General features: G+C 56.9%; 2 protein-coding genes across 2 annotated transcripts in view; one reads left to right on the top strand and one right to left on the bottom strand.

Moving 5' to 3' along the window:
• CACNA1E (calcium voltage-gated channel subunit alpha1 E) overlaps window positions 1-6806 on the bottom strand; it is a 130907-nt gene extending 124101 nt beyond the window's left edge. The window contains exon 1 of the mRNA XM_063406612.1: window positions 6695-6806. The gene's annotated coding sequence lies outside the window, so the exon portion shown is untranslated. The remainder of the gene's footprint in view (window positions 1-6694) is intronic.
• LOC134555262 (CCR4-NOT transcription complex subunit 3-like) lies at window positions 5153-12729 on the top strand. The gene is made up of 5 exons (XM_063406728.1): window positions 5153-5279; window positions 5710-5973; window positions 6542-6875; window positions 9087-9430; window positions 10554-12729. Exons 1-5 carry the CDS (start codon window positions 5153-5155, stop codon window positions 10703-10705), a joined length of 1221 nt encoding a protein of 406 aa, XP_063262798.1. The 3' UTR covers window positions 10706-12729.
• Window positions 12730-12992: the final 263 nt, after the last annotated feature.

Here is a 12992-nt window from a genome sequence, read left to right as displayed (position 1 = left end):
AAAGCCTTTATTAGTAAAATACATATTTGAGCCATCAGAGCAGCTTCAGCTTTTCTTTTCATTACCTCACCTAGCTCATCCTGGGGACGAGGGGAGCAGGGAAAACACAAGATCGCACGCAAGAGCTTAACGAATTCAAAACAAAGAGAACAGCCCTTGGGGAACAGAGCAGCATAATTAAAACATTAATTCAAGTTACAGCTTTTGCTCTGGGCGAGCTCCAGTCACCCAAAAACCGCAGCAAGGGATAGAGCCAGGTCAGAGCCCAGCTCTGAGGCTCAGCCACAGCCCCAGGCACACCCAAGCTCTCTCCATCACCTTCTCTCCGAGACAGAAGCTGAAAAACCACCTCCCTTCAGAGGGAATCATAGGGAAAACAAGCTCCAGCTCTCAAGAAGCAAATTAAATACCTGGAATAACAAGTAGGAAACAGGTGACGGCTTCAAGGCTAATAAACCCCCTGAGCAACACTAACTGCTCCCTGCATGAGCAACACAGACAAAGTGACTAAAACAAAGTCACGACAGCCACAAGTGAGTGAGGGAGGCGTGGCAGCACCCAGGGAGTTTTGGCAGGCGGCTGGAAGCAGGACTGGCACAGGAAGCAGGCAGGGCACACCGCAGCATCCCTGGCCACGCCGTGCTGGGAGAAGGGAAACGCCCCCCCAAAGGTCCAGCTCAGGAGCCTGGACCATAACTCAGTGGGAGAAGGGTAAAATCCTGCAGCAGAGTGAGAAATTCTGCCTGCAAGATCTTTAATAGCAGACACAGGTGCTGCCTGCCCAGGGTGAGGGGTGGTAGCCGGGCACAGGGCAGGAGAGGTGTGCTGGGAGCAAAAAGGGCCAAGAAGGGGGGAGAAGGAAGAAAAAAAAGTCATTTTATCTGGTGGAAACTGCTCCAACACAGCAGACACACTTCATTTCAGTTTTGCTTTTTATATCACATGCACTACACGAAAAACAGCACCAGATTTAAAAGATGTTTTTTCAAACCTAAAGCCTCCAAACCTTCAGCTTCCTATTGCCCTTCCTGTTGCATACACCATCAAATTTGGATGCTTTCAAAGCTTCTACCTTCTTCTCACCCTTTTTACTGGTTCTCATGATTTTGCCTGCTGCAAACCAGTTTCACCCCACAGAAGCATTTCAGTTTCAGCCACACTGCTGCTTCCAAGGCCAGGGGGACATCCCTGTCCGTGGCCACCAGACTGCAGCCTGGTCCAGCACACGGGGAGCCCGTGGATTCCCTGGATCACCTCGCTGCACCCTGAGGAGCTGATTTCCTCCCCTCCTTGCTCAGCATCACCCCAACCCACAAAAAGGTATTTAAGGGCATTCCTCACCCCCTGTGACACTGCAAAATGCTCTGAGACCCAGCAGCACTTCTGATGCCCCAGGATCTGCAGAGGGGATGGCCCTGGGACAGCTCCGGGGGTGACAGCTCCGGGACAAGTTGGGCTGGAAGGGGCGGCAGCCTCTCCCAGAGCTCAGCAGGAGAGCGGAGCAGGAGAAGGTTTACAGGACAGCAGGCTGATGTACAGGCTGCAGCACTGGTGGCTTTCCAGCCCGGAGCAGAAGCAGGATGGAAGGAGAGGGGGCAGCTCCACAGACAGGTGTGAAGGTGAACATGGATAGAGCAAAGCTCTCCTGCCAGGACCAGCTTCCCACAGGGTTACTGTGCCCATCCAGCTCCAGAACAGCTGACATCCCACCCATCCCTGCTGCCTGTCCATCCCAACCGGCCTTGGACACAGTCCAGCTGCTCCCAGGCAAGGAAAAGGGCTGGAAGGGCAGGCAGGGCTGCTCTGGCAGAGAGAGCAGCAACCTAGAGCGGCCTACAAAGATGGAATAGGGAGGCAGGAACACCTCTGAACACAGAGCAAGGAGGACCAAAAGGAAGGAAAAGCAGAGAGGCACATAAAGGATCCACAAACCCCACGTGGATGTGGAAAAGCCTCGTGAGCACCGTCTCACCAGAGCACGCTGGTGAAGCAGCAGCCACCACGCAGCGGCACAGAGCAAGAGATCAACCCGGTCTCCTCTTCCTCCTCCTCCTCCTCCTCCTCCTCCTCCTCCTCCTCCTCCCAGGAATCTGGCACCCTGGAGAAACCTGCCCAGCCTGTGCATTCTGCAAACCTCAGCTCTAAAAATATCGCTCGGTGCAAGTGACACATTTAGCGCGGAGCCAGCGAGCGCAGCCCACGGAACCAGACTGGCTCCGCACTGGGGGCAGGTTTGTAAACAGGGCTTTTTTTGGGTTGCTTAGTAAGCCACAATCAAACACCCAAAGCCGTCTTTGGGTGGGGTAGAACCGAAGGAGGGAGCCCACCACAGGGAAAAATCCCGCAGAGGATAACGGGGTGGGGAAAACTCAAGGGCTGGCCCCTGATTCCCAACATGTCCCATATGCCTCAGCTCACACTTGGAGGATTTTAAGATGGAGTTTCTCACCCTGTATCGCACCACAAGAAGGGTCCCAGCTCCAGCCATGCCCACAGCAACAATACTCCCCTCACCAGCTGCTTCCAGAGAGAAAAACTCCTATTTTTAGGGAGAGAAGAGGCTCAGAGATGGCCAGACAGACAACGCCGCTGCTGGGGGGCTGTGCCCCACCTCCCAATCCCCTGGATTTGCAGGGTGTGATCCTTCCCTGGCTGCTGCAGCCGCTCCCCAGGATGAGAGGCAGAGCAGGAAGAGTAGCCCAAAGTGTTGCTCAGTTAATCACAGTAATTAGCCACCATCTCCCGTTAGTTACAGCTTCATTTTCTCAGGCACAGTCAGCGCACGAGGTTTCAATTAAAGCTCATCTCAAAACCAACATGAAGTACCACCCTGACCCACCATGGGGCTCATCCAGGACATGGCAACACGCACAAGAGGTGCTCTTTTCCTTGATGGACCTGCTTTAATTAATTTTAAACCGGGTATGAATTCCCAGCCCTGCTTGGGAAGCCTCAGCACCTTCTGCCCGCAGCTTGGACAAAAGAGGCAAGGGGAATGCAAATGCTCTTGGCTGCACCAGAAAACTTCCCAAAAATATCAGCCACAGCTTAATGAGCTCTGTCCAGGGATGTGCTGTCAGGGGCAAGGCTCAGTGCTGCCCACACCTCTGTGCTTTGGGGCACCTTTCCAGCTGGTTTGTGCTTGTTTATAGGCAGCAGTCCTTGGAGAACCACGGGAGCAGGTGAAGTTCAGCCCCTTTCCCCTGACAGCTCTGGGCTTCCAGCTGCCTTTCCCACAGAGATCAGGCTCAGACATCCCCAGCACCTCGCCAATGCAGGCAGATTGCACACCAGGAGCTGGGGGTTTGTAATGGGATCCCCCACTCCCTGCCCATTAAGTGAGAGGAAATCGAGTGTTTTGGCACTGAAGAAATAGAACAATAACCCTGGGCCAGGCTGGGAAGCACGGCTGCCTGTGGATGGCAAACTGCAGGCAGCGGGTGTTTGGGTGCCTGTGCTGCTTCGCTTAAACAACTGCCTGGAAAACCCAAAATTGGAATTAAATCCACAAGAGGCAGCCTCTGAGGCAGGGGACACAGATCTCAACACATCTCTGCCAAGAGGAGAAAAACAACACAGCTGGGCACAGCCGGAGGGTGGCCTTGGCGTGGGGTTTTTTGGGGGGAGAATCCTTCCCCCCTCATTTTGCAGGTGCCACATCCCAGCATCACAGGGGAATTGTGGAACAACTGATGCCAGGGAACGCCTGACCCCACCCGCTGCTCAGAGCAAAGCCAGGATGATGCCAGGGCTATGGGAAAGGGAGAAAGCCCAAGGCCCTCGCCCCCCCAAGCCCCCGGGCTCCCGCCTGCCCTGACCATTTCTCAGCCTGACAGAGAGCTCAGCAGCCTCTCCCCAGGCACGAGGCCTCACGCCCGTGACTAATGGCATGTTTTGACATCCCTGAAATACTCCAGCACTTCATTTCAGCCGCGGGGAGCAGGAAGGAAGGAGGGGACATGCTGGTGGGGAGCCGGCACTGGGAGGGGAGGGCAGAAAGAGCTTTTGCAAGAGCAACAGGCAGGGATAAAGCAAAGCAGCATGGAAAAAGCACGGGAGACGGATGAGGGGCAGGTTGGGACCTGGAAGGTACCTGGGAAGCCTGTCTGGTCCCCTCTGCTCCTTGGCTGTGCCTTCCCTGGAGCTCTGTGGATTTATTTACCATCTCCTAAACATACTGCTGGAGAGGGGACAGAGGGACGCTCCTCGGCAAGCCTGTACCTGGTTGGGGAAGGATGCAGGATCTCTGGAATCCCTTCCCGGGGAGGCAGGAGAAGGCAATATCCCCAGGCTCCTCCTTTGGACTGTCTCCAGCAGCGGCAGGAAGGTGACAGACAGCGGTCCCCGGGGAGGTTAATTAGCGAGAGCCTCTCCTGTGTTCAAACAGGCACCTCCGGCCCCGGGGGAGCCGCCGGAGACACAGCCCCAGGCCCTGGCAGGGCAGCAAAGAGCATCCCAGCCACCAGCCGAGCTGCTGGCCGCCACCATCTGCCAGCCGGCAGCGGCGGGGAGAGGAGCAGCCGAAGCCATGGGGGGATCTGGCGCTTTTCCTCACAGCTCTTGCTCATCACCAGCTGCTCCCGCCGGGGCTCCGGCAGCCCCGCTGCACCCCAGGGGCCGGGGGACACAGGGGGTGTCTGCGCCGGGCCGCGCATCCCGCAAGCGGTGCCCGCAGAGGCAGAGGGGGGAAATAGAACAGCCCTGGGAGAACCGGCCCAAAATGCACCCCTGGCCTGAGGGAGGGGGCTCAGAACTCCGCCAGGCTGGCCCCAGCCTAGCAAGCAAAGCCCCCCTCGGCACAAGAGCCACCCCCTGACTGCATCAGGCCAGTGTCCACCCATACATGCCAGCCACAAGCATCCTCAGTGGCTCCCACGGATGCACTCAGCCACGGCAATGAGCAGAAATGAGTGGAAACTCGGGCTGCCAGCACCAGAGTGCCACTCACAGAAATTGTCTTGGGTCACTGGGAGCAGGGAGCCCGTCTGGCAGCAGCAGAGGTGCTGGGGGAGTGCTGGGGGGCCTGATTCCACTTTTCAGCTGCCACTAAAGTCATCGGTGTGGCTGTGAGTGATTCACAGCAGTGCATGAAAAGCCTGTGAGTCACAGGCTGGATGCAGTGGGTGGGTGCCTTGACTCAGCCACACCGGGGATGGGGCACGGGGGGCTGCAGCCTCACACGGCCCGGGGGACAGTGCTGTCTGCACGGGCTCAGAGGCACGGCTGCCATAGATCTCACACACGTGCTCAGGTCCCCACTGGTGCCCTCAGCGGTGTGGGTGAGCCTGAGGGAGGCTCTGCCTCAGCACCGACCTGTCACCTGCCCAAAAGAGGTGCCAAGGTGCAACGGGGCCGGGCCGTGCTCTCACTCAGCCTTTCACTGGCTAAAGGTTTGCACTGCCCTGTGTGGCAGCAGAGAGGAGGAACCCCCCAAATACTCAAGGGGTGCAAACGCTTCCCAAACTATAGCGAACAAACTTTCCAGGTGTTCCAGGACCGCCAAGCAGCCAAGAAACTCTGCCAGGCAGAAGCAGAGACCAGAGGGGAGCTCAGTGCCAGGGCTGGATGCCACCACCACCTCCTCCACCTGCCAGTTCCCCATCCAGGGGAGCTCAGCCACCTGCACAGAGACCTGCAGTGCTCTGGGGAGAAGGGGCTGAAGGACACCCTCCGCAGCGCTCACATTTGGGTGGCACTCGGTCTCTGCAGTCCCTCAGCTGGTGGCGGTGCCCCAGCCCTGCCGGAGCTGCCGGCGGCAGCAGCCGAGGCTGCGAGCGCCTGGCTCATCCCGCTGGCAGCGCCTTCCGCGCCGCTCGGCCTCCTGTGCCAAAGCAGCGCGGCCGTGGCTCGGGAGCCGCCGGGAGAGCATCCCAGCGAGCCCGGAGCGCCCCGCCTGCAGCACGGAGCGGGCCCGCAGAGCAGGGCCAGACCGCCCCAGCTGCGCGGGGTGTGACCCCCGGGGGACGCGGCCCGGTGCGGGCTCCAGGGAACGCCTGGCAGCCCGGGGTGGCGGGGGAAGTGTCGTCCCTGTCATCCCTGTCATGCCTGGCCCCGCTCCAGCCGCGCCAGCAGCCACGAGCACCAAAACACGCGCTCTGCAGCGCAGGAGCAGCTGGGAGAGCTGGAACGACGAGGCAAACAAACCCTGATTTAGGACCCCAGTCATTCGTCACTGTCACCAGCAGCACCCAGGCACCCAGGAGCGGCACCTGGAGCCTCCGAAAGCGGGGACTGGGTGCGGGGAGACAACACGAGACAGCGCTGGGTGCCGAGGGCAGGGAGAGGAGGAAAGAGACCCCGCACCTTTGGGAAGCCTTGGGCTGGCAGGGGAGGCGGGCTGGAGCCCAGTGCTGCCCTGCGTCCCAGCCAGGGCTCCCAGGGCACCCAAGGCAGGGGAAGAAAGCAGGGTGGCACCTCAGTCCGGCTTCACCCACTCACCCCGTGGGGCATGAGGGTGGGCAGCCCCTGGGGCGGCCCCACTCACACAGGATCCTGCCGAGGGTCCCCCGGGACCCCCGGCCCCCCAAACCGCCCTGAGCAGAGAGCCGAGTCTTCCTCAGTACAAACTTTGCGAGAGCCGATCCCCGCTCCCCAGAAGCCTCGGGAAGGGGAAAAACCGGGAGCCGGCCTTCAAACTTGGGGCGCCGTCCCGAAGCGCCGCTGGAGCCCCCCGAGCTCCCCGGTCTCAACCCACCTGTGGCCGCCGGCTGCCGCCCGCCGCTTCCCCCGCGCTCCATCCGCGGAGCCCCGCGCATCCCGGAGAGCAGCACAGACAGACGGCAGGGGAGGAGGTGTCCACCGGGAATCGCTCAGAGAGAGGAGGAGGAGGAGGATGGAGACAGCCCCAACTGGCGCCTCCCGGCCGGGCCCAACAGGTAGCAGCGAGAGGGGAGGGGACGTGGCGATGTCCCCGCGGACTTTGGGAGAGCGAGCGGGGAGCTGGCCCGGGGCCGCCATCCTGCTGGGCATGGCTTACCTGGGCACAGAGGCATGGATCCGGCCGGGGGTTATTCCAGAGACATGGTTTGTAATGGAAAAGGGAGGAAAAGAGCCGTGGGGAAGGGAGGGAAAAAAGGAGGGAGGGGAGAGGAATGGGGGGTGGGGAGGGAGAGACGAGAGGAGCAGGGAAGGAAGGAAGGGGGGAGGGGGGATAAAACGAAATTTAAAAAAAAAAAAAAAAAAAAAAAAAAAGGGAAGAAAATAGAGACAGTTAAAATCTGTCTCCTGCCCACACAGTGAAAAAGAAATTTCTGACAATCGCAGGAAGGGAACTCGCATATAAACCAGAGGGGGCAGACGGGGGATAACAAAGGAGGGAAGGAGCGCCGAGACAAAACACGGCGGCAAGTGTCCGGGCACACAGCCCCTGGCACAGCCTCGGGCAAGGACGGGGCACACAGCCTCCCCCCTGCCCGCCCAGGCCACGCCGGGGTCAGCCACGGCCCAGCGGCAGCACCCACAAACCCGGCCAAGGGCACCCCCATCGCCCCAGCAGCCCAAATCCCTCCTCCTCCTCCTCCTCCTCTCTGCGCACACCAGGGCATGGTGACCGTGACAACCAGGCAAAGCTAGGACAGCTGTGGGGACAGGGACACGGATGCATAATCCCCCCAGCTCCTGAGCAGCCAGGAACTGCTCCCACGGCACGGGTGGGAAGGGGCTGTGCATTCCGGGCTCCCTCTTTCACCCCCTCTGCAGCCAGAGGTGCACCTGCACTCCTGCCCGGGCTCCGCTTGGCTTTGGCAAGCAAGGGTGCAAGGGCTGGAGGTGCCACAGCCGCCCTGGAGGTGCCACAGCCGCCCTGGAGGTGACACAGCCGCCCTGGAGGTGACACAGCCGCCCTGGAGGTGACACAGCTGCCCTGTGTGTCACTCGAGGAGCCCCACAGCACTGTCCCAGCTGCTGCTGCTCCGAGGCAGCACACAGATTTCTTCTATTTTTCCAGGAAGGAGCCCTGGCATGGCTCAGCTCAGCACAGAAGCCCCCAAAATCTTGGCACTGCTGGCTGCTCTGGGAGCTCACACCCTGCAGCCTCGGCCAGTGGCTCCTTTGGGTGGCCACACCTCAATGTCCCTTTGCCTGGGCTTTTTCCCTTTCGCCACACTGCGAAGTATCCCAGGAAACCTGTGTGGCTTGGCAACATCCAACAGCATCCTGGACTTTGAAGCTTCCAGGGCTGGACTCAAAGGCTGCCTGAAGCTGCCCCTTGCCCTGAGCCCAGGCAGGGGCTGCTCACAAACCCTGCCCTGGCACACGCCTCACCTGCACGGGCAGGTGGCACCACAGGTGCCCATCCCCCTGAGTCAGGGCACCACTTCTGTCCCTTGTGCTTTGCCAGGACACCGTGTGGCTCTGCAGGGCCTTGCTGGCACCTCTGGGGCAGAGCTGCTTGCCCAGCCACCCCCTGACAGGGACACTGTGCCACCCAGCCTGGCTGCTGTCTCTTTAAAACCTTCATCCCTAAATGTGAATGAAGAAAACCCTGGAGATGAGTGCTTCATTCATTCATTCATGCTCCTGCCCCAGCACGCTCCTGCCAGCACCTCGGGGAGGAAAACCTGCATATTCCCATTCTCCTTGGGATGGACAGAAATCCCTCAGACAACTCCCAGGACCCTGCACACCAAAATCCGACCCAAGCAAGGCTGTTCTGGCATGTACAGAAGGGTGCAGATGCTGCCACGGGGTCCACTCCTGTCAGGAGTTCTCCCAGTCACTCTCCCGTGTTCCCACGAGCTGGCATGAGGGGGATGAGAACATTCCCTGTTAGAGGGCATCCCTCCAGCTCTCCAGAGCAGGGGCTTAGCTGCCGCCTCACACACAGCCCTGCTCCCAAATCCTGCTTCCCATGGCCTCTCTGCAACTGGGACTTACCCAGGTGGGAGCCAGCTGGAACGCTCCAAGAGCGCTTCCCCAGTGCCAGCCCCAGGGTGTGTTTATTTAAATGTACATGTGCTGCTCCTCGGGGACCGGGAGGCCTTGGATTCAGATGTCTCCATGGTTACCTGCTCACGGTGGGAGCCGGGGGTAATTGAGCCCCGGGGAGATCACCATCCACCGCCCATCTCCGTGTCCCACCTCCCCAGGGCTCCACTCTGCCCTCCCGGCACGGCTGCTCCCGGCTCCGGTGCGGCAGCAGCGGGAGGAGACGTGAGGTTCTCCCCGGTGAGTGATTTTGCCGGCTCCGTGGATGATTGGGCACAAATGCAGATCAGCTTCCTCATCCCGAAAGAAGAGACATTCCCCATCAGCGCTGAGACAAAGCTGAGCGCCTCCTCCCACCACCCAGAGCCAGACAGGAATGAAACGCGGAGCGACAGCATCAGGAGCAGCGCCGGCATCCCAGCGCGGAGCTGCTGCCGGCTCGGGAGCACACCCGCTGCTGGCATTCCCGGGGAGCTGCAGGAGCTTCCCCCAGCCCTGCTGCAGGGTGAGAGCCCAGGAAAAGAGCCAGAAAATGCGTAGCTGCAAAGCCCAGCTAGGGAGAAATGAGCGTGGGTACCTCCAGGGGCATCCGACTTTGCACAAGCCAGAGGTTTGTGGGAGCACCTGCAGAGCCCTGAGCCTGTTGTCCAAACCTCTTGGACCTGATCCACGGTCCCTGCTGACCCCTTATCCCCTTGCAGCAGCACTGTGGAGAGGAACCTCAAGGACCTACAAGTCTTTAACCCACAGAGCAGCACAAAATCCTCACTGGTTTTCCTCCTCCTCCCCACATGTACAGCCACGAACATCCCAGGTGGAGACTAACGGGGGAGTTTAGAGGGCAGCCAGAGGCCAGAAAAACCCAGCTTGTCGGGGGGAAAATCTGCCTGGAAGAACTGGATTTGTCTAGTCTGGAAGTCAGAAGAGACGTGGTAGCAGTCTTCAATTATGTAGAAGGTTGCTGCAAAGGGTGTGGGAATAAATTGTTCTGCATCCCCACAGGGAACAGGACAAGGCTGTAAATTGTAGATTAGAGTAGAAAAAAATAAAAAACCCACCTCAGTGGCAAGGATTATTTAAACTGTGGGATAGACAACAGGGAAGCTGCTGGGATTGGAGAGCAGGCCAGACAAACACCAGCAAGGTGGGCTGGAGGAGGCAGCTGCCTTCTTGAGACTGGGAAGGGACCCCGTGCAAGGTCTGCCCTTCCCCAAGAATTTTAGCACTTAGTGCCTACTTCAAGCTGAATTTTCACTGCTTTCTGCCAAGCATGAGCAGACCAACAGCTTTTCTGGGGGTGGTGCCTCCACCTTCTGCAGTGCCCATGGTGTTGCAGGTGCCACAGCCCCTCACCCCCGGGGGAGGAGAGCACCCAGAGCTCTCTGTCCTGTGCTTAGGACCCACAGCACACCAGGGACACGCCACCCTTCCCTGCCAAGGAGGCTGCAGCAGGATGGCATCACCCACCCTCCACTTCCCAGGAGGAATTAGGGGTGGGGTCCAGCTCCTCACCCCCTCTGGGGCCATCAGGACCTGTAAAATTGATCAGTCTGGGTCAGAAACTTTGTGCTTCTTTTGGGTACCGTGCTCATGGCTTTCAAGCTGATCTGTGTATTTTTTCCTACCAGATAAACCTGTGGGGATTTTAAACGGAGCTAAAGAGACCACAGATGAAGCCCAGGGCCAGCTGAAAGCACCTTTGAAAACAAAGAAGCCCAGTGAATTCAACAAAACCTCCAGTCCAGCTGCCAAATTGTCTGCTGGTCCCATCAGGTGGTGAGAGCTGGAGATATCCATGGACTTCCATCAGGAACGAGTCCTGCTGCCCTGGAGAGAGGAAATTGCAATTTCCCATAGGGAAGAGAAACTGGGCAAGGGGTGCAGGGTGCCTTCCACAGCTGGTAAATACTCAGAATTCTACTTTGGGGTGAAAAAAGTGTTTTCCAGTACATGCCACATGCTCACACTGAGGTTTGTTCCCCAGAACCTGCCCGTGCCAAGCTACACACTTCAGTTTAACAACAGGAGAGCCCATGGAACTTGAAACGTCTTTAATAATATAATATTTACTCTCTCGCAATAACATCAAGGCTAATAAGGCCAGAGGAGAGAAAAAAAATCGTCCTACATCTCAGGATGTTTATGTAAGGTGAAGACTAAACTTTCCTGAAGTAGGAACTTTTCCAAAACCAGACAATCCTCCCTGGAAAAAAAAAAAAATCAGTAATAAATTTATGAGATGAAGTTGCAAAAGAAAAATACCAGAGTGCTGTGGGAGACAGACAGAAACACGGATCTTTCTCTTTCAGGACCATACTTTTGGCCAGCTGAATCACAAGGAAGCTGCATCCTGAATGGGATGATCAAGAAGCACTAAATTTGTCTGAAAAAAAAAAAAAAACAACTCCTAAAAATCTCATTTACCCATCAGCTATTGCAGACTGCAAGAAAAAAAAAATCAGCAAATTTCCATCTGAATGCTCTGGCCACATTTTGTCCACTGGGTTATTATGAGCAGCAGTTCCAGCCTGTCACTGAAACCTGAGCACAGAGGAGATGCCTTTGCCCTGCCTGCTGCTCCACCTCAGGCCCTCAGTTTATATTCCATTTACAAAGCAAGTGCTGTTCTCCACTTCCCAAATCCCATCTTTTAGCTGGAGCACACATTTTCCTGGCACTTGTTCTGTTTCGCTACCCAGCCTCCTGTGTTTGAAATGTCTCTGCCATGTGGGAAGCACGCAGGGACCTGTGCTCTTCCCCTGCTCCTGTGCGCCTGCAGGTGCCTGCATTTCAGCACAGAGACATTTTTATCCACCTCCCGCCCCTCCCCATCCGTGCCTGAGCTGTTTGACTCAAATCTGAGCCGTTTCTCAGGGCCTGTCTCACAGCCCAGTCAACACAGAGGGAACCGGTGCCAAAAACCCATTTCTTTCTGATCTGATTGTTTGTTTTCCTGCCTTTCCAGTTTGGGATTTTTGACAGGGAGCCATGTGAAACCAACTGCTCATTGTTTACTGGGAAGCCTGCGGCAGCGTTTCAGTCATTTCGCTCGCCAGAGGACCCGAGGAGATGATGGAAAGTCAATTAGCTCCCTGCAACAACCTCTTTGGCAAAGCTCTTTGGTGTCCACACACACAGAACAGCCAACCCAAACGGGTGCCCTGGGAGTCATCCTCCCACCGGGGCAAAGCTGCTCCTGCTGGGCTGCCCTGGTTCCTCCTGCCCTGCTCCCACAGCTGGAACCCTGGGCACGGAGAATTTCAGACTCTCTGAAAGAGGAGGTGCTGACCTCCCCAAGCAAACACTGCATTCGACCTGAGGCCGTGGAGAAGACTTCCAAAATTGAATGATTGCACTGGGATTATGGGTGTGTGGTTTGAATAGAAGTGTGGTTTTCCACCATGTTCCATGTGGTGGAAAACTTAGATTTTAAAGTTTAAAGATATAGTAAAGATATAGTAATATATACATACATACACACATACATACATATATATATATATAAAGCAAGATGGAGGTTTTAGGGCAGAGGCCAGTCCTTCTTTTTCATCTTTTTCTTCACGGGTCTGGGTGGTGTTTTGTAATTGGGTAGAAAAGTCTGCATTGGGGACCACAGGTAACCACCAGTGGTTATTGGGTTAAAAGTAAAAATAATTTAGGTGTCATTTCTTAATTGGACTGTTTGTCCTTAAAAGGCCTTGTAGAGAGAGATACAGCTCCATTTTTAGTTTGCTAGCTTGAAGTGCTGCAGAACTCACAGTTTGTAAGAGTGTAATATAGATAAGAATTAATAAACATCTGAGTCCGAACAAGAAACACCGTCTTGCTCATTTAATCCCAACCCTGGCAAAAAAAAAGAAGATAAAAGCAACAGCCCTGCTCCTTATCCACAGCTGATCTGGAGGTTTGGAGAGAGGCACAAGAGGGCAGAGTCCCTGAGAGGGCAGCGCTACCTCCAGCTCCATCATCATCCCCACAGCACCTTCCCAGCTCCTCCAAAAAGCTCCCCATGCTTGGGCAGGATGGGCAGATCCTCACCCTAAAAAGCTCTGGGGGCACTGCAAGAG

This window comes from Prinia subflava, chromosome 10, assembly GCF_021018805.1.
Source record: "Prinia subflava isolate CZ2003 ecotype Zambia chromosome 10, Cam_Psub_1.2, whole genome shotgun sequence".
Lineage (NCBI taxonomy): Eukaryota > Metazoa > Chordata > Aves > Passeriformes > Cisticolidae > Prinia > Prinia subflava.
The sequence above is the reverse complement of the archived record's forward strand: the minus strand, read 5'-3'. Positions and strand labels throughout refer to the sequence as shown.

Excerpts from the sequence above, each read along its gene's own strand:
- LOC134555262 (XM_063406728.1), top strand. The coding sequence starts at position 5,153 with ATGGGGCACGGGGGGCTGCAGCCTCACACGGCCCGGGGGACAGTGCTG. Across the intron at positions 5,280-5,709 it reads TGGTGCCCTCAGCGGTGTGG|TCCCTCAGCTGGTGGCGGTG; the intron begins GTGAGCCTGAGG and ends CGGTCTCTGCAG. Across the intron at positions 6,876-9,086 it reads CTCCCGGCCGGGCCCAACAG|GGCTCCACTCTGCCCTCCCG; the intron begins GTAGCAGCGAGA and ends CCACCTCCCCAG.